At 40.1% G+C, this 18,431-nt stretch overlaps 1 protein-coding gene across 1 annotated transcript in view; it reads left to right on the forward strand.

The window, feature by feature from the left end:
* The first annotated feature begins 9,192 nt into the window (after window positions 1–9,192).
* The window catches only part of tbx21 (T-box transcription factor 21), a 41,539-nt gene continuing 32,300 nt past the window's right edge, over window positions 9,193–18,431 (forward strand). Inside the window, exon 1 of the mRNA XM_043674874.2 lies at window positions 9,193–9,903. Within this exon, the coding sequence (XP_043530809.1) occupies window positions 9,374–9,903 (530 nt within the window). The 5' untranslated portion in view covers window positions 9,193–9,373. The remainder of the gene's footprint in view (window positions 9,904–18,431) is intronic.

The raw sequence follows: 18,431 nt of genomic DNA on the forward strand, positions 1-18,431 counted from the left end.
GGCCAGGTGCTGGCAAGTGGGACTAGATTTGGTTGGGATATCTGGTCGGCATGGACGGGTTGGACCAAAGGGTCTGTTTCCATGCTGTACATCTCTATGACTCCATGACTCTACCATAACTACAGTTCCACATCTTCTTGCCTACCGTTTTAGATTCTTATAAAAGGGGTCTTAGTTTCTCACCTAGATTTCCTAACCTATAGAGAGTTCCAGTAAGACAGAGATAGGAGAATTGGTCATATTGTCTTCATGAACTGGTGATTCTGAATCTCCCTCCCAACATGGCGCTCATAAGCGCCTAGTCTGAGTATTTCTCTAAATTTCAAGTGTACATATATCCATGATTTTTACATGAAACAGGAATAGTGTAGAAATATTGCTTTGTAACTCAGTCCAATCCAAGCCCATCCATCAGAATTTTTAAGCAGTATTCAAATTGTCCCATCAACCTCATGAAAACAAATCACATTAGTGTTTCGTTTTAGTCTGTGATGAAAAATTATTTAAATTGCAGCTTTTGTAAACCTTCTGCCATTCTTTAAAACCTAACTGAATAGCAATTTTTGTCTATGTCTGATGAAACAATTTTGGATGTTTGTTAAAAGTTCCTTATATAAAGACAAATTCCTGCTGTTGTAGATACATTATCTCCTTTAGATAGATCTAAAAAGGACTGAGATTTGTAATAACTGTACATATTGCAAACAGGAAAAATGCAACTTAATGGAACTTAAAATACAGAACAGTGAAAATACTTGCCAGGTCTGTCAGTATCTTTTAAGGCAGTGAATTTAGGTTGGAGGTTGAAAGTGTAGACATAATCAAATGTGGCAAAGACCAGTGGTGAAAACTTTTACAGGTGTTTATAGGCCCACAGTTAATTTCTAACATTTGTTTGATCTACTTAAATTACTTCAAATTTACAGATATCTCGAAACCATAGATTGCTGAATGATACATTCATAGTAACGAGTGCTAATGGAAATGGATCTTGAATTCATAATATAGTTTATCAACTTGAAACAGACTTATGTTTTCATCAAGTAACTTCAGTAATATTTTTGGTAACTAATAGAAACATAGAAACTTAGAAGATAGGTGCAGGAAAAGGTAATTCAATCCCTCAAGCATGCTCCAGCATTCGATATTCTTTAATGTTAATCTTGATCTCTCTCTCTCTCTCTCTCTGTCTCTCTCTCTGCACCTTCCCAGCAGCAATAACATTGTATCTGATATTGTTTCATTACCTTGATTAACTAATATACTATGATCTGCCTGTAAAGCACATAAGACAACACGTTTCACTGTATCTCATTACATGTGACAGTAATAAATGAAATCAAAATTAAATCAAATCATGTCAAAATATGATCATGGCTGATCATTGAGTTCAATACCCCAATGCCACCCTCCCCCCATTTCCTTGATTCCTTTAGCTCCAAGAGCTATATCCATCTTCTACATGAAAACACATAATGTTTTAGCCACAGCCACTTTCTGTGATAGTGAATTCCACAGGCTGACCACTCTGCAGGTGAAAAATATTCTCTTCATATCAGTCTTCAAAGGTTGATACCGCAACCTTAAACTATACCCCTGGTTCTGAACTCCCTCACTATCGGGAATATCCTTCCTGTCTAGTCCTGTTAGAATGTTATACGTTTCTATGAGATGGCCCCTCATTCTTCTAATCAGCAGCTCTTAAACTTTTAACTGCTGAGAACAGTACAAACTGCCATCGGTAGCTGCTGATTTGATTCTGCAGGAATGTAACAAAGGATGTCAAGGGACTGATTGCATTTATAATACATCTTCTAGCTACTGTAGTTATGACAAAAAGCTATAGTCCTTCGGTTTGAGAATGCAATGTTGTGGGGTTCAGTACATAGTGAGTATTAATGCGAATGTCATGACTGAACAGAATTATCTGCCATCGAACTTCTGTGAATGTCAAACCGCTTCAAAGTCATGTGAAGATTGAAATCAAACCGAAGGCATCAACTTTCTCTTTCATTATTGGGGCATTTCAAGGCTGTACATACATAACCAATCCAAAGCTTGCCTCACCACTACTTGAAATTTCTGTACAATACCACTTTAACATTTCCCTCTCTCTGTCTTTAACTTATTCTTTTCTTTATTCTCTCTTTCATTCTTTCTCCTTTACTTTCTCAACTCAGTCTTAAAAATCTGAACTATAATTAATTAAAGAAACCGACAGACAAATACTATGATTTTTACTCTAGTGACGGGAGAGAGAGAACAGAAGGAAAAAAGAAAACTATTGTTAACTCTTAAGTATTCAACTGTAACCTTAATTACTGTACAATGCAGCAAGTTACAAATCAGCAACTATGAAACAGTTATAAAAAACTGGTAATTGACTAGATGGGATATATATAGAAGTGAAAGGAACCACACAACCTTCGCGCCATCTGTACCAGTCTCTGAGTCAACTTCAATTTTAAAAAATTCAGATTGATTCTGCCAATCTGCAGATAACAGTGTCAGCCTGAACTTGAACTGGACAGACTCATGTTCTTTGAGAGAGCAGGTGCAGCAGAATTTGAGGTGAAAGACACATTTCATAGCTTTCTTTAATATAATAAGCACCTCAAATTTTTTTTGGAACTCACTGTTTCCAATAACTGATAAAATTACTTATATTAAATGATGCAATAAAATCAATTTAGGTGCCATTAAAACATCAATTATTTGCAAGTATGCTGGTTTCCAATGGGAAACAGATAAAAATTTCAGTTGTGAATCTTCAACAAGTCTTTACGAGGTAAAGTGTGCCCTTTTTATGGTATAACCACAATCTATCAATAAGAATTAATTCCTACACAATTTATTGAAAGGGAGACTCTCAGAAGGGTTTGGGTCTAACAATAAATATACAGTTTATCACAGTGCAAAAAATATATCTTTAAAAAGAATATGTTTCCTCTGGGAATAAATTTCTGATGGCAAAATATATTATTCAAATGCCTGTACAGTATTATAATCAAACTAAAATTGCAATTCAATACGATTGGAGATTTATAGTCATGCAATTCCTATTTAAGTGATGAACTGGGTTGATAAAAAAGTTCATTAATTTCTGTAATCATCACAAACCATAGAATAGTGATTATTCATCATAGAACAGATTAACACTTGAAATACGAATGGTTCTGAGATATAGAGTGTAAAATTCTGCTCATAAGTTTATTGTAACACTTAGATAATAGGACTTAATACCTTTACTTACTGAAGGAGCAGTGCTCCGAATGCTAGTGCTTCTAAATAAACCTGTTAGACTATAACCTGGTATTGTGTGCTTTTTAACTTTACTTACCATAGGTTGCGGTATTAGCTCAAAAATAAACAAATGATTTATATCTTTAGTTTGGATAAATATTATGCATTCCAAATGGAATAATCCCTATTTTCTCTTTGGAGATTTGATTGATTTACTTTTTATTCCTTGATGGGATTTGATTATTACCAGCTAGATCTGCAATTATTGTGTCGTCTAAATTTCTCTTTGAGTAGATGATGCTTAATTGCCCTCTCACTTCTGTCTATGTGATGTAGGTCCACTCAGGGTATGGTGGAGAAAGTAAATCAAAGATTCTGACCCAGAAACTGTGAAGAAATGGCAAATTAGTTCTCAGACAGGATGCTGTGTAGCTTGAAGGTGGTATTACCAAGCAACTCCTGCTTTATTGTTAGAGGTTACAGGTTTAGGAGGCGCTGCTGAATAAGCCCTAAGAATTGCTGCAGAGGACTGTGAAGTGGTGGAAGGAATTTTTTTTTAAATGACAAATAAGATCAAAACCGAGCAGATTGCATTTTCCCGTTAGCATAGAGCTCCATTAGTGTTCTTGAAGCTGCACTCATCCAGGCAATTCAATACTATTTCATTATTTTTCTGACTTGTTAATCGTAGATCATGGACAGGATTTGAGGAGTTACAAAGTGAAATACTTTTCATAGAGTTCCCAGCCTCTGTTCTGTTATTGTAGGCACAGTATGTATGAGGCTGATGCATTTAAGTTTTGGCTCAATATTGCTTCTTGGACATTGATAGTGAGTCATTCCACAATGGTCATGCTGTTTAATTCCAAAGGGATGTGTTAGATTCTCTCCTGCCCAATCTACATTGCAGCATGTATAGTATTTTATGTAGTATCATCAGAAATTCATTATTTTCAAAATTCCTTGACTAGTTTTCCTCTTCTTCCACAGCCTGGAGATTTCAATTTAGTGCCAACAAGCAGTTGTTTTAATTCGCCTTTTCTTTCCTGCAGTAAATTTGGGCCTTGATCCTTAATCTCTCAGTAATAAATATAGATCATAGTGTATGAAGGAGAAAGTCTTTATTTATTAGTGCACTTTGCCTCTCTGATTAATGATGATGTTGTCCGCTTTAACTAGTGTTCCAAGTTGAATATTATTTTGTTTGGGAGAAAAGTAAGGAACTATTTTGGTGGCACCAGTGGTGGAGAGTCACTGAAAAATGACCCACCTATACTTTGCAATATAAGAAACTAGTAAAAGCCTCAGAATAACAATATAGTGATTTAATAGTTGGAACTTAAGTAATTACAAGGATTTTTCTTCTAAAGTAATAGATACATTCTCCTGTACTGGAGAACTTAAAAATCACATAGAAGTCTGAAGAATCCAAACAGTAAGGGGTTAAACATTTCATTTCTAATGGGATTGAGAAAGATGACTTACCCAATAGAATCCTGGAGATTTTTTGTGTTAAATAAGCATGTAACATTTTCCAATTAATGCATTTGATGATGGTATACGATAACATGATAATGAACTAATACATTTAATTTAAAAAGTGAAAATGACAATTAAATAGATTAACGAGAGCCTTGCTTTCCATTCTGTTACCTCGGTAGGCCTTTTGTGAGATCCAATCGCCAGCCAGTTCACAGAGAGATTGCATCCTCTCACAGCTCAGTTCTGTAATGTTTAGCTCACCACTCTTTTACAAAAGCAGTCCCTGACTCCGAGTTCTTCTTCTCTTTTCCGCTCCCCTCCTTTTCCATTTCACCCTTTGCCATGTGAACTGCCACTTGCCCACCCATTGGGGGCACTTAAGGTGTTTGATTTTTGTCTCAGTTACTTACCAGGTTGCCAGGTGCTGCTCCCTTTTGGTCCTTTTGAGACAGATCCTGGCAAATGCAAGGGGCTCTGGAGCAATTTGCATGATACTAAAAAGCCCCTCTCCCAATCTCAGGACATGATCAAATATGGTACAGCCAGTAAGGCACGTCTGAAGTACAATTTCTGCTATAAGGGAGGAAGCAACCACTTTGTGTATAGCAAGATCCCACAAACTGCTGTTTTAGCTGGTGTTGGTGGTTCAGGGTTTGTTTTGGCAATGACAACAGAAGGAACTCTACCCTTTGCATGCACGTGAGAGGACAGACAGTGCCCAGTGCCAGCTTTGCTTGGGGTTGTGAAATCAGGGCATACACTTGATACCAAATTCTCTTGACAATTTGTACAAAGAAAGCTTTCACCAAAAGCACTGGTGTAAATGACCAGGTCATCCTTGGTATGGATCTATTTGGGGAGGGTGGTATGGGGGTGGGGGGAATGTGAGAGAGCTAAATGATAGGCAGGACATAATGTTGTTCTTTCAAAGGTGGCACTGAATGCCTACCTCCGCCTGAGAGAGCAAACGCCTTGCCTGAAAACTGATACCTCCGACAGTGCAACACTTTCTGGAGCATCAGCCGAGAGTTTGTGTTCCAATTGTGAACCTTCGCGGTGCAGCGACTGAGCCAGTAAGTTCAATACGATATACTGGCAGGTATCGACAGCACAGAAAGCTCTGGAGGTTCACACATTAGTGATCACTCGTTGCATTTATCCGTTTTCAACGATCGTCCCAATTTCTTCATCTCGAGGGGAGCAGAGATCTAAACACGTTGGTAATCCAACCAGCCTGGTGTTCGATGAGCGAGCTCTTTATTGTTGAGAATGTTGCTGATTACAAACACAATAGATTGCAGAACATGTTAAGGTGAAATGGTATTTTTTTAATTGCGTAACATAGAAACCTTCACCAACTCTGATCACTTTTAAGGCACATTGAAGGTATTTGCAGAGGTTTTCCTGCGATACAGGAAAATTATACAATAAATTATACATTTTTGACTAATGAGCGGAAAGTGGTGTGGGATATGGAAATGAACATTTACCTACGGCCACTTGTAAAGAAATGTTATATGAGATATATTGTAAATATACAGAGTGACCAATTGGCATTTTGTACAAAAACGGATGTTGACACATTTAGATGTAAAATGGCTGGGTGTGTGTTTATTTATTTTAAATCTACACCTATTCAATTGCATCGAATAATTTAACCTACATATTTACACGGCACCAGTTACTTCTTTGGCCGTAGGTGATTTATGAAGCGTACTATTTATCCACATCTTCCAAGTTCGCACCAATTACATTTTGTTTTGTTATATTATGTAAGTTTTGTTTCAATCACTACTTTGTTCACGCTAATTAACTCAATTAATTTAGGGTGAACCAAATGGAACCCGACTGCAAAGATAATGGAGAGAAGTGAATAAACTCCCAAACGGAGAGAGACCGTAGGGAAGGCTTGAATAAAACATCTCCTATACTATCATGGTTATATTCGGTATGGTGTCCATAGGAAAGCAAAGAGTAGGGATCTTGTATTGTTAGATCATGGAGGTACAGGTTTACCTGGGGATCACATATTTTGATTCGAACTATTATTTAAAAATGTGTTTGATTAAATCTGGCAAATCCAACTGTAACCAATCGGCTTCTTAACAATGTACAAAAAATATTCGCTCGTTAAAAGTTAACCTTTCGTACACACTGCAAATATTTCAAATCGGTGCATCGCCCTCACGTTAAAGGAATAAAACAACTTGATAATGTGTGCATAACATCGGAGATGAAAACATATTTTAAAATCTAATCTACAAAAGCATTTATATTATTGCCCTTAATAATAGTACATAACATATCACTAGGGCATGCTACTGTGGACTGGATTTTTAAAAAGAAAATCACAGACATTTTGTGAAATTCCGCGTTTAATTCTGGCCTTTTTGCTGTTTTAAAATAAGCCTTAAACACTATCGACGGATATCATTAATTTCATAAACATGTTCTTTGGCTTAGCCTACCAGTTACTTAAATAATGACATATAAAATTTATAACAAAGCAAAGAACAGCTGATGCTGCCATATATAAATTCATGTTGGTTTGCTCAGCTAATCAAATCCCCTTCCTAACGACTGCGGTCTGGCATCAGCTGGAGAGAGAGAAATGTCCGAGCCCGTGACCTTTCTTCAGAATTCATGTCTATCACCAAAATATAGCAAAGTTGCAGGGGACTGTGGCTGCGACATAAGCTGGGTATGTCACTGGATTTTCCGCTTCCCATATTCGCTGCCCCCTTTATTTCAAGGGAGCAAGAGAAAAAAATCATATCCTTTATTCGCATCGAGTGAATTGGAAGGAGGGGTGCTGGTGGCTGGGTTTCACCTTAAGTTAGTTTGTCATTCAGATGGCGCTTTTTCAAGGTAAAGACTTGCGATGGAGACGGTTATTAATGCTATTTCCACTCCCTATATGTATCGCATTTATCGTTTGGCTTACAATTAACACAGACATTTCTTATTAGCATTAACCTGCCGTTCCTCTCCCCCACCCCAGTATAAAGTAAAGATGATTATAACAGGGGGCGGTTGGTGAATTGCACCGGACAAAACTGCTGTAAATTGATGTGAAGACAAACTCCAAATTGAGTACTTGCATGTGATCCGATTAATTAATTATTTTGTGTGTGTTTGTGTGTATGTCTGTGTGTGTGTATGTGTGTCTGAGTGTGCATGTGTATGTGTGTGTGCGTGTCTGTGTGTCCATGTGTATGTGTGTATGCGTGTGTGTGTGTATGTGTGTGTCTGCGTGTGTGTGTATGTATGTGTGTATGTGTGTGTATGCGTGTGTGTGTATGTGTCTGCGTGTGTGTGTATGTGTGTGTCTGCGCGTGTGTGTGTATGATATTGATTCTCTCCCCTTTTTCCTGTTGGCCACCAGTCCACACTCCTGGAAACGATGAGAGTGGTGTCTCTTTTTCATGTCATTTCTCGCAACAATCTGAATTTTCGAAACTGAGTTTTCTTTTATACCGATGGCTCACGCACACAACCAAGAGTTGGTATTCTCCAAATGAATTCGACATTGTTTGTAACAGTTGAGCTCAGGGAGCGGATCATGTGTAAGATCAAAGCCATCGAGAGCAGTCAACTAACCGTTCAAACCCAAATGGATTAAACTATTTCAGTATTTGGGAAATCACAAATAACAGAAGACGGAAATGACAGGCGAAAATCCGACCTATGCTAAATGGTGCATGTTTCACTGAATACTCAGTTGGAAGTAAAATTGATCACAGGAGTTCCGGCCTGGTGTTTGATTAGAAAGGTTGCCGATCTCGGAATTGTCTTAGAGACAGCATTTTAAAAAATAAATCGCATTTCCAGTGCAAAAAGAGGCCATTCCGTCTGTCTTGACGGTGCCGATACCTTCAAATCACACACAAAAAAACTATTCTGATACGGTTTGACACACCTCCGGGGACAGGTGAGACTTTCTACCCCTGCAGCAGTAGGACGCCTCGAAAGATTTTTTGTTTCGCTTTGAAAAGCTGCCCAATCCTGCACCCTCGCCATAACGTTATAACGCAGCCCCCCCCCCCACCCCCAAAGTGTATACTCAATCGTCCCCAGAAAATACAGTTGACATTGGAGTCAGTTCCTCTTTCTTCCTGTTCTGCTGCCACTGCGGATATTGCTGACTGATATATTTCACATGAAAGATTCACTTATAAACTCACTTTCTTCCCACCCCCAATTCCTCTCCCCCCCCCCCCCCCCCTATTCCTCTCTCCCCCCCCCCCCCCCCCTCACCAAACCCTCTTGCCCCATTCCCTCCCGAGGTTCCCTCATCCTCTCACTCCCAATCCTCCTCCGGGCCTCAGAGAGGGTGATTGGACGAATCAGAGTGCACTATGCAAATACGAAGAGAGAGCCAATGAGGAGCAGGTTGATGTTGCCTATTAATGAGGACTGAGCCAATCGGATTAGAAAGACCCTGAGGCTGCAGCCTGTAATATTTAACAGGAGCTGGTACCTGGGAGGCTGGTAGACAAGAGAGTTTAGAACCAGAATGGACATTATTACATTCAACAGCAATCTTCAAGTGTGATCACGCTCAGGGTCCTTTTTTTGGTTTGTTTTGGTTTTAAAAACAAAAGTTTCACATTTTTTATTCATTTAATTCTCTCTCTCTGGACAGTCCATGGGAGGATCGACTCCAAATTCCGGCTCCAGTTTCCCCATCAGCATGTTGAACCAGCCAGAGTCCAGCGAGAACTTCAGCAAAGACGCCGAGAGGAATACCAAACCCATGCAAGATTTCCCCGAGCTGAGGTATGGCATGCAGGACCGGTTCTACCTAGCGGCTGACCAGTGCCAGAGCAACCCGGACTCTGTCCCTCTCCCGTACCCCAGCCAACACATCTCGGCGGCTGGCATCTCCGTGGGCAACGCCAGCAGGTTCCTGAGTCCAACTTTATCCAACTGCCCTTACCCCGCCACGAGAGCGCAGGTCCCCGGAGCGCCTAGCTACCCAGCCCCCGGGGCTGAGGTCTATTCAGCGGGCACTGACTCCTTCTCGGCCCCGTACGCTCCCTCCTTCCAGCGGACATCCATCTACGGCGTGCCGGGCTTGCAAGCAGCCGGGAAAGTGCAGATTCTCCTCTGCAATTACCAGCTTTGGGCTAAATTTCACAAACACCAGACCGAGATGATCATCACCAAGCAGGGCAGGTGAGTGCTTCTTACACCCGAGTTCTTGTTTATTTGGCGTTCTGTGTCACTCCTCCCAACAACGTTGGAGCAATCCGAGTTAGCGAGTCTGAAATTCGAACGGAACTGATCTGAATCCGAATTGTTCGGCTTCAGGAAGGAACAAATCAAATCTCGTGGAGATTTCAGGTCGCAGGTTCAGGCTGGTCAAACCTGCACCACACTCACTGATCTCTCTCTCTCTTTCTCTCTGTGTGTCCCTCTCACTCACTCGGAACACTCGCTTCATTTCGTGTCTGAGGTTAACTTCTTCAAAACCAAATCTCTGGGTTTCAGGATTACGCTGAGCGCGTGTGGTTTCCAAACTTGAAACACAATCTCTCTCTCTCTCTCTCTCTCTCTCTTTTTGCCCGCTTCTAGACTGAAGATTATCATTTCTACAGCCGATAATGAAAATGGAAGCCTTGCTAACTCCTCCCTGACAGAAACACAGAGTGTGGGTTCGGGGGAGGGGGATTGCTTGACCGCTGCCCGTGTTGTTTTATTTTGGCGAGCGAATGTGCACTCTTTCAAACCGCGTTCCGCCGTCTTTCCAGAGAGACTCACTTCCCTATTGTTCACACACACACACACAGCGTTCCTTTCAGGCGAAATCTATCCCCCATTCCCAAGTCAGCGCGCTTTGTCAATTTCGTGAAACCGGCGAGAATTTCACTTTTACTCCCGACTGTCCATTTGTCCGGACGCCTCCGAAGGGCGGGAGACCCCGTAAATGCCTGAGGAAGGACTGACCCTTCCTGGCTCCCTATACCTGGCCCGGGTAGCTCATGAATTTTGGACAACACCGGTTTGAGCGCCATAAGTTTGGTTATGAACTTCCAGGCCTATGGGCTTTTTTTTCCTCGATCGAGGCAATTTTACCTTGGCTGAAGTCAGACAGATGTCAGGATTAGAGAAATTTCCTTTCAGGAACGGCCGTCCAATCTCCAGGTTAGCATCAGTGTTTTAGCTAAAAGACTATTTCAAATTGACCTCTAATCTAACCCAGGCTGGGGGAAGACTCGCAAAGAGTACAATTTCGTGTCTTGGCCATAAACTGTTTATCTGCTGTCCGACCCTGACTCAGAAACTTTTAAAACATCCAAACTGCATTTGAAATCGCCACCGTCCCTCACAATCCCTCTCCCCAGTGTCTGCACAGACCGTGTTTGCTCAGGCTTTTGTCGTTGCGAGCGGGAGTGATGCATAAATCTGAAGATGTACCCCTTTTTCCGTCTCTACCCTCAGCGGTTGAAATCCGGGTTTGAAAGAGACTGAATGGTAGAGCTCAGAAGATATACCTACTCCCCTCGAATCTGAAACACTTTGTTTTTAATGTAAAAACCGTTCGATGACACAGGTGGCTTCTCACTCTTTCCGAACGCGATCGGCTATGATAAACTGTAGCTTGAATCTGCCTTGGGAAACAGACCTGAAGGCGCACCTGTCACTCACATTTTTCAGAAACACCCAATTTCCTGTAATCGAGGATGACTCCTTTTAAAGACAGTTTTCAAGCACTCTTTATAGGGAGTTGATCGCTCACGGACTGGGGATGTTCAAAGTATTTGTAACATATTTACTCAAACTGAGGGCAGGTCAAAACGGCACTCTCAGCCACTTGTCTATTTCAGCAACTTGCCTTGATGACTGACTCGGTTTGAGGTTTATAAATTTTAATCTGCTCCTTCATTACCCCGAGCCTGTTGCTGCGTGTGTATGTGCACATGTTCCTGTACCACAGCCAATCTGTTAGAGTATGTGGTCCACATAGAGGTTTGAGATTCATTACTCCACTTCATTGGTACCAGTAAACTCGAAGCCAGTTAACCCATTAAGTACTGGACAAAAAACAAGCTTAAGACCCTATCTCTTTTGCTTTTCTTTCTTAAGATGTGACAATTCATGGGAATTTCAAGATCAATGTAGATTCTGATTATCTTCATCACCTTTTGCAACACCAATGATCCACGTGGTACAACATTAATAATATTAAGTAGGATGGATCTATAAAACCATAAGAAATGATGCTACTCATATACAAATGTAAATGTGTTCACCCTCCCAAGCAAACTACACACACACGCCCAGTGCTTCATTCGATTCCCCGTGACCACACGATTTATAATTCATTTTTCAAAATTCTTCCCTCCACACCCCCCCCCCCCCCCCCCCACCCTCGCTTTCTCATGTCTTGACATCTTTGCAACTTCCGCCAAACATCCTGATCAAATTCGCTCTATAAAGAGAGTTTGCCTGGACCTCGGGAAGATTGCAAAGAGAAGGATACAGATCCCCGGCAAACTCTCGCCAGTCACTCCCAAACACATTCCCCACAGGGAGTTGGATTCACCAGCATCAGGGGCTCTTCAGCTTAACCGGAGGAGGGTCACAATTGTAGCTGTTGTATTTTTTGACTGCGTTAGTCCCGTCAGCAAAGCCCAACCTTACATCTTACCATCTGTCTCAAGTCAGCTCCTAATCAACTGGATACCTAGTCCGAGAATAGAATTTGCATGCAATTTTAACAGAACCTAAGGTCGGCGTATTGTAAAATTCGATGCCTGTATCGTATACCCAACTATTTTTCGGGAGAAGGACAAGGTTTCTTTAAAATAAACATTGCCGCATCTTTAAGAATTTAGATACCAACGCAAATAGGAAAGAACCCGCCCTGATATAACGCCCCTCACGCCCCCAGAGCGTCAGCAGAAACGCTTTATAAGCCCAGGAAGTCTTGTCAAAGTGTGGTAACCGGTGTCATGTAGGAAATGGGAGTCTAAATCATTTGCAAAAAGAGACAATGCATCGCAATTCTGCATTTTACACAGAGAAAGAGCATGGTATTTTTTTAAGAGGGGTTGGGTTAGGCTTGAATTCGTAACGTGCAGAATGCATAACGTAAAAATTTCAAAGATACCCAACAACATGCTCTTTTTAAATTCAAATTGATTGTTTTTTACAGTTTAATTTACGTGCTGCAAATTTTTTAAAAGAATTACAGTCAACCTATGAATCTCAGTTTGGGGGAAAGTGTACATACATATGAGTAGTTCCGACTCACTGCATTGGCAGCATGCATTGTGCTTTATGACGAGTTATCCTTATCACTTCTTTCATTTTCTTGTAAATATTTCTTGTAGAATTGATTGATACTGGCGATATTGAGAGATATTTCATCAACCTTTTGAACAAGACTAGAGTAACCAATTGCAAGGAAATTGACAAGAAGATCACTCCCCTCCCCAAATAATCCTGTGCTGAAGTTACACTTTGTAACAACAACTTCAACAGTTTGGGCTTCGCTGCAATGTAGACATTTTCCGTTCTCGAATGTATTTTCTCGAAAAGAATATTTTCTCTCCCTTTTGGATTTTCTGAACTTTACTATTTTTTTGTTTCTGCTTCCCCCCCATTTTCATTCCTTCTCCTCTGTGCCTGTGAAGTTTATTCTCTGTTTACAGTTTATATCGACACCTATAGCCCATTGCGCCATCATTAAATATCTACCTGTACATAAATATCCTGCCTTACAACATTTACTTTTCCCCTCTTTTTCTGCCTCACTGCTTTCCCCTCTTCCTCTGAATCTTTTTTTTTGTCCGTGTGTTTTACCTTATCTCTTGAGTGCAAGCCTGGCCAACCACCTTTCGCGGCCAACACGCTATTTAATTAATTTCAGTCTGTCTGTCTCCCTAAATTTACTTCCCTGTGTTGTTATACTATCCTGGAATTTCTTGAAGAGCCATTTCTGTGTTTTTGAGGTAGTTTCAGCAGGTTATACTGGCCTTGTGTATGTGCGCCTAACCTGCCTGGTTGCTTTCATCTCCATTTTACGGAAATGAATATTAAAAACCGCAAGTCAAACTTTGTTTGCATCTTCTCCCTAGCGTTACATACTCCTCCGTGCGCAGCACCTTCCTCTAGAGTCTGTCTTTTTGCAGTGACCCACTGAGTATTGCACCTCCCACTGGCGAAAGGATGGGGTGTGTGTTTGAATTTTGGACAGACAGTGGGATGGGCCCCCAGAGAGATTAGGGTTCGAATTATATCTAAAACGCGAGCTCCCGCTCCCCCTTGCACTGTCTTCGTCAGAATAGTCCAATGTGAAATGAGTAACCAGGAGGTGATTCATCAAACTGAAATCTTTATTTAAAATGTGTAGGAGTTTATTTTAATTCTCTCCTCTTCAAAGAAATGGCCTTCCTTTCTTTCGCCCACTTCATTCATATCCATGCTAAAGGAAAAAAAGACGCTATGGTACATAGCATTCTATTTCAAAATAAGTCACAGGGCACTCTCAAGTGAGATTTCTTCTAAAATTTAAAAAAAAACTATTTTTTTCAGGGGATTGCACCCTGGTTCAATTTTGTAAAATTTTTTGTTAATTGGAATCTGTAGAGTCTGTCCTTTGTGGATTCAAAATACTTCTTAAAATTGGTCTGGTTCTCAGTTCCTGTTTTGATGCCCTCAAAGTTGCCAAAAGCTATCTGAACTGAAGGGAGTACTCTGCATTGCAGCTCCAACCCTTACCACACTGGACTGTATGTCTTCACTTCTAATAAAACCTGACAATTTTAATCAACCTGCTTGGACATGTTATAAGACACATCTCCATGACCATCATAATCCTGATGTAGTACCTGAACCTAAGGCCTTTTAGCTCAGAGAGAGGGATTCCCATTCCACCAGAAGGATCCCAATTAATTAAGTATAAACAACCCAATTCAAATCGATCTTGCTAACTTAGTTAGACATCGATAAATTATTTTCTTTCTCCTCTGTGTGTGTAACACACTGATACCAAAATACTAACTGAAGGTGCGCATTGTGGCTCAGTGGTTAGCACTGCTGCCTCACAGCACCAGGATCCCAAGTTCCCTTCCAGCCTCGGGGACTGTCTGTGTGGAGTTTGCACATTCTCCCCGTGTTTGCGTGGGTTTCCTCCGAGTGCTCTGGTTTCATCCCACAGTCCAAAGATGTACAGGTCAGGTGAATTGACCATGCTAAATTGCCCATAGTGTTAGGCACATTAGTCAGAGGGAAATGGGTCTGAGTGGGTTACTCTTCGGCAGGTCGGTGTGGACTTGTTGGGTTGAAGGGCCTGTTTCCACACTGTAGGTAATCTAATCTAAAAAGCAGAGAAACTCAGCAGGTCTGGCAAACTTGAAACATTAACTCAGTTTCTCTCTCCACAGTGAGACCTGCCGAGTTCTCCAGCATCCTGTGTTTATATGTCAGATTTCCAGTGTCTCTATGTTTTGTTTCTATTTGACCGAAGACAGATGTGAATGCCAAATGCCAAACACCTGGAAACCAACCTTGCACTACATCTTTGGAAACTTAAGGAATTAAACCTCCATCCGTTCAATGTACTTCCATTATTTTATGTTCACTGGGAAATCCATCCTTTTCTCTGTAATTAGTAGTTAAACCACAGGTCTGTAAAGAGGCAACCATTAGCAGGAACCTTTATAAATGAACGTGAAGCTATTCTGTATGTTTCATAGATTACAAATTTGGAGTGTTCATATCACTTCCGTGTATGATGGTAATATTTTGAAGTATTACAATTACCTCAGCAAACCAGCAAACCAAAGTTTCTATTAAATACAGTCTCGGCTCCGATATATATTTCCATCCTGCATATTCTAGTGTTGGTTCAAGTGAATGTTGAAGACCCAGACAGCCAACATCCTTCCCTTGAGCAACACAGATACGGCTGGTTATCAATGTTGTTTGTTGAAGCTTGCTGTGCACAAAATGGAGGCCAGGTTCACCCATTTAACAACAGCAATAAAACTTAAAGAAATTAGTTGCATGTGAAACACCTTGGAATGTTTCTGAATGACCTCATTGTGTAAATACAAAATATTTTTCAGATATATCAAAATTAATTGTCAATTAGAATTGCATAGATTTAAGTACAGAAGTCGGATATTCAACTTAGAAGATCTATTTCTTAGTTAAGTTGTTTATAATTTTCTTTTAATTTTGTGCCTGGAATGGTTTCTTTTTTCTCCTCAATGTCCACTATTGAAATGGTTCTATTGGAGCTGGCTATCTACCAGCAATGTACCCATATGGCCAATCTTAATACGTCATGTCTAGACAGTGAATGTCAGCAGGTCTTCAGCCAACAGTCACACATGCACTTTCCAGCTGGGGTCACTGGATGGTGACCAGGAGCTTTGGTGAATTATATTTTTCCCATCACTACTTGAAAGGTACTGAGGTCATGTGTGGCAATGCAACTTCTGATGATCTGGGCAAAGATCAGGAATTAAGCCTGAGACAGAGTTTGATGGACCTTAAGTTATATACCTCTTGCAGGAAGGATTGGAATGATAAATTGCAACAATGGCTCGGAGACTTAGCAGATTGTATGATCAAATGCAATGGCCCATTATTAATATCCAGAATGTGTTACTTTTGTATTATCCCATTGGATTCCACTGCGATATATATATCAATGAAGTATAATAGCCGATGCATGCATTTTTTTAACTCTGTCCACATTAACTACAAAAAATACAGTAAAGATTTTGTCCATAATTTCATTGATTATTTTCATAGAATTTCATAGAATCCCTACAGCAAAGACTTTTGTTTATGTTGAGAGAAATATTTTGCTTTACATTAAATCAAAGTGTATTACACCGGCAGGAGCACATTGAAAATGTTAGTGCAGCAATAGAATCTTTCAGAGGAGCAGCAATCTTTCTGGAGACTTTCTTGACTATAGGATGTCTGCAAGCAGGCTACCTTGAACCGAAGGGCAGTCATTGTTGCAAGGTAGAATAGAGCTCTCATGGACAGCAATGTGACAATTATCAAATAATCTGCCTTTTGTGATATTGATTCAGGGATTGATCAGGAAACCAGAACTACCTCTCGCTCTCTTCTTTAAAATGGCACAAGTGCTGTTTAAAAATGTGGTTTAAAAAAAATTGTACGTACTCATCACTTCTGAATGTGTGGAATATAGACTGTGTTTATGAAGCCATTTTACCTGCAGGTTACTGTATCCAACCTTAATAGTCAGTCAATCTATGAACTTTAAACCAGCATTGCTTTCCAAGATTAGAAGGTATTTCTGAATACATCATGATCCAGATTTGTGCAGCGATCAGCAAAGCAATCTTTGCTATCTTTGATAAACTCATCATACTAAAATATTTTGAAAGGTTAGTTAAATATCAGGCCGACCCATCTAAATACTTGTGAATTATCATTGCAGTCGTTATAAGTTGCTTGACACACTGAAGGCTTACAGCAAGTTTATCATCATGATCTACTAGTCTCTCTAGTATTCAGGTATATTATAGGCATTGTACTGTTTTAATTATGTATCTTTCATTTAATCATATCTTTTGTATGTGACTGTTGTACTATCTGGCTCCTTGACTGACCTGTTATTTAGTGTGCTTGATATGACCATGTGTGTTCCTGCATAGTGAACGTTATGTAAGGAAACCTTTACAGTAATATCTAGATAAATGCCCACTTAATTTGATCAAAAACCTATGTCCAGATATACATTTAACATTAGAGCAGATGAATGCAGGGGAGATTTTGTAACCAAATTAAGTACTGTACATTGACAGGAAATGCTTAGCGAGTCAAATAGAATGGAAAACTGAATAGATGGTTATAACATTTCAAACAGCTTTCAATTTCTAAATGTTTAGGCTGTCTTTTAGCCGCATTTGGTTGTTGTTTAATTTGTTCTTTCATTTTGATTTCCAGGATGTAGCATTCTCCTCCCCACCCTCATTTTAGCTCTCGTTACCCAGGCTAGACTCTGTGTGTCTGTGAATGAACGTATGTGAATGAGATCATATGCTACTGCACTTTGCCGAAGTACTGCCTGGTGTTTATTTTTCAGTGCTTAGTGTTAAGAGTATATCTCATTTGGCCTGTGCAAAGTTCTTGTCAGCTCTGTAGTAGCACGTGTTGGTGTTGTTCTGGGAGTAGCTGAACTCTGCGTTACCCCAGTGCTGTCAGGAGACATGTTTATAAACCTGTTCAATGAGCCACGGCATTGTCAGCCCTGCAGCTAGATGAGACTTAGCTTCTTAGAAGCAACCTTTCCTCCAACCACATTAAATATGAAATAAAGCCCACTTAGGAGGGCAGGATTTCAAATGGCAATGTCCAAATATTGTAGCTTTCAACATTTGGTTATTGTGCATCTTAAGAACCACAATTTTTGCAGTAATTCACAGAATCTAGACAGGAACAGTGTTTTATATCTATTTACACAGGGTAGAAAGATTGATACATATGCGTGTATAATAGGAGGGAATTTCTAAATTTAAATGAGTCCTGGAATCTAATCTGAATAATGTTACTAATTGTTTTGTAGCTTCTCCCAATACCTATTAGTGCAACCAACATTAGCAACTATTCCTTATCTGAGCAATACAAAGAACAGTTTACAATCTACATCAGCAAGTTATTCAGTCAGTAAAGCTATGTTTCATCAGTTGGCTTTTGAGAATGCCCAG

Source organism: Chiloscyllium plagiosum, unplaced genomic scaffold (genome assembly GCF_037043375.1).
Source record: "Chiloscyllium plagiosum isolate Xiang-an unplaced genomic scaffold, Cpla_swu_hap1 HiC_scaffold_32, whole genome shotgun sequence".
Lineage (NCBI taxonomy): Eukaryota > Metazoa > Chordata > Chondrichthyes > Orectolobiformes > Hemiscylliidae > Chiloscyllium > Chiloscyllium plagiosum.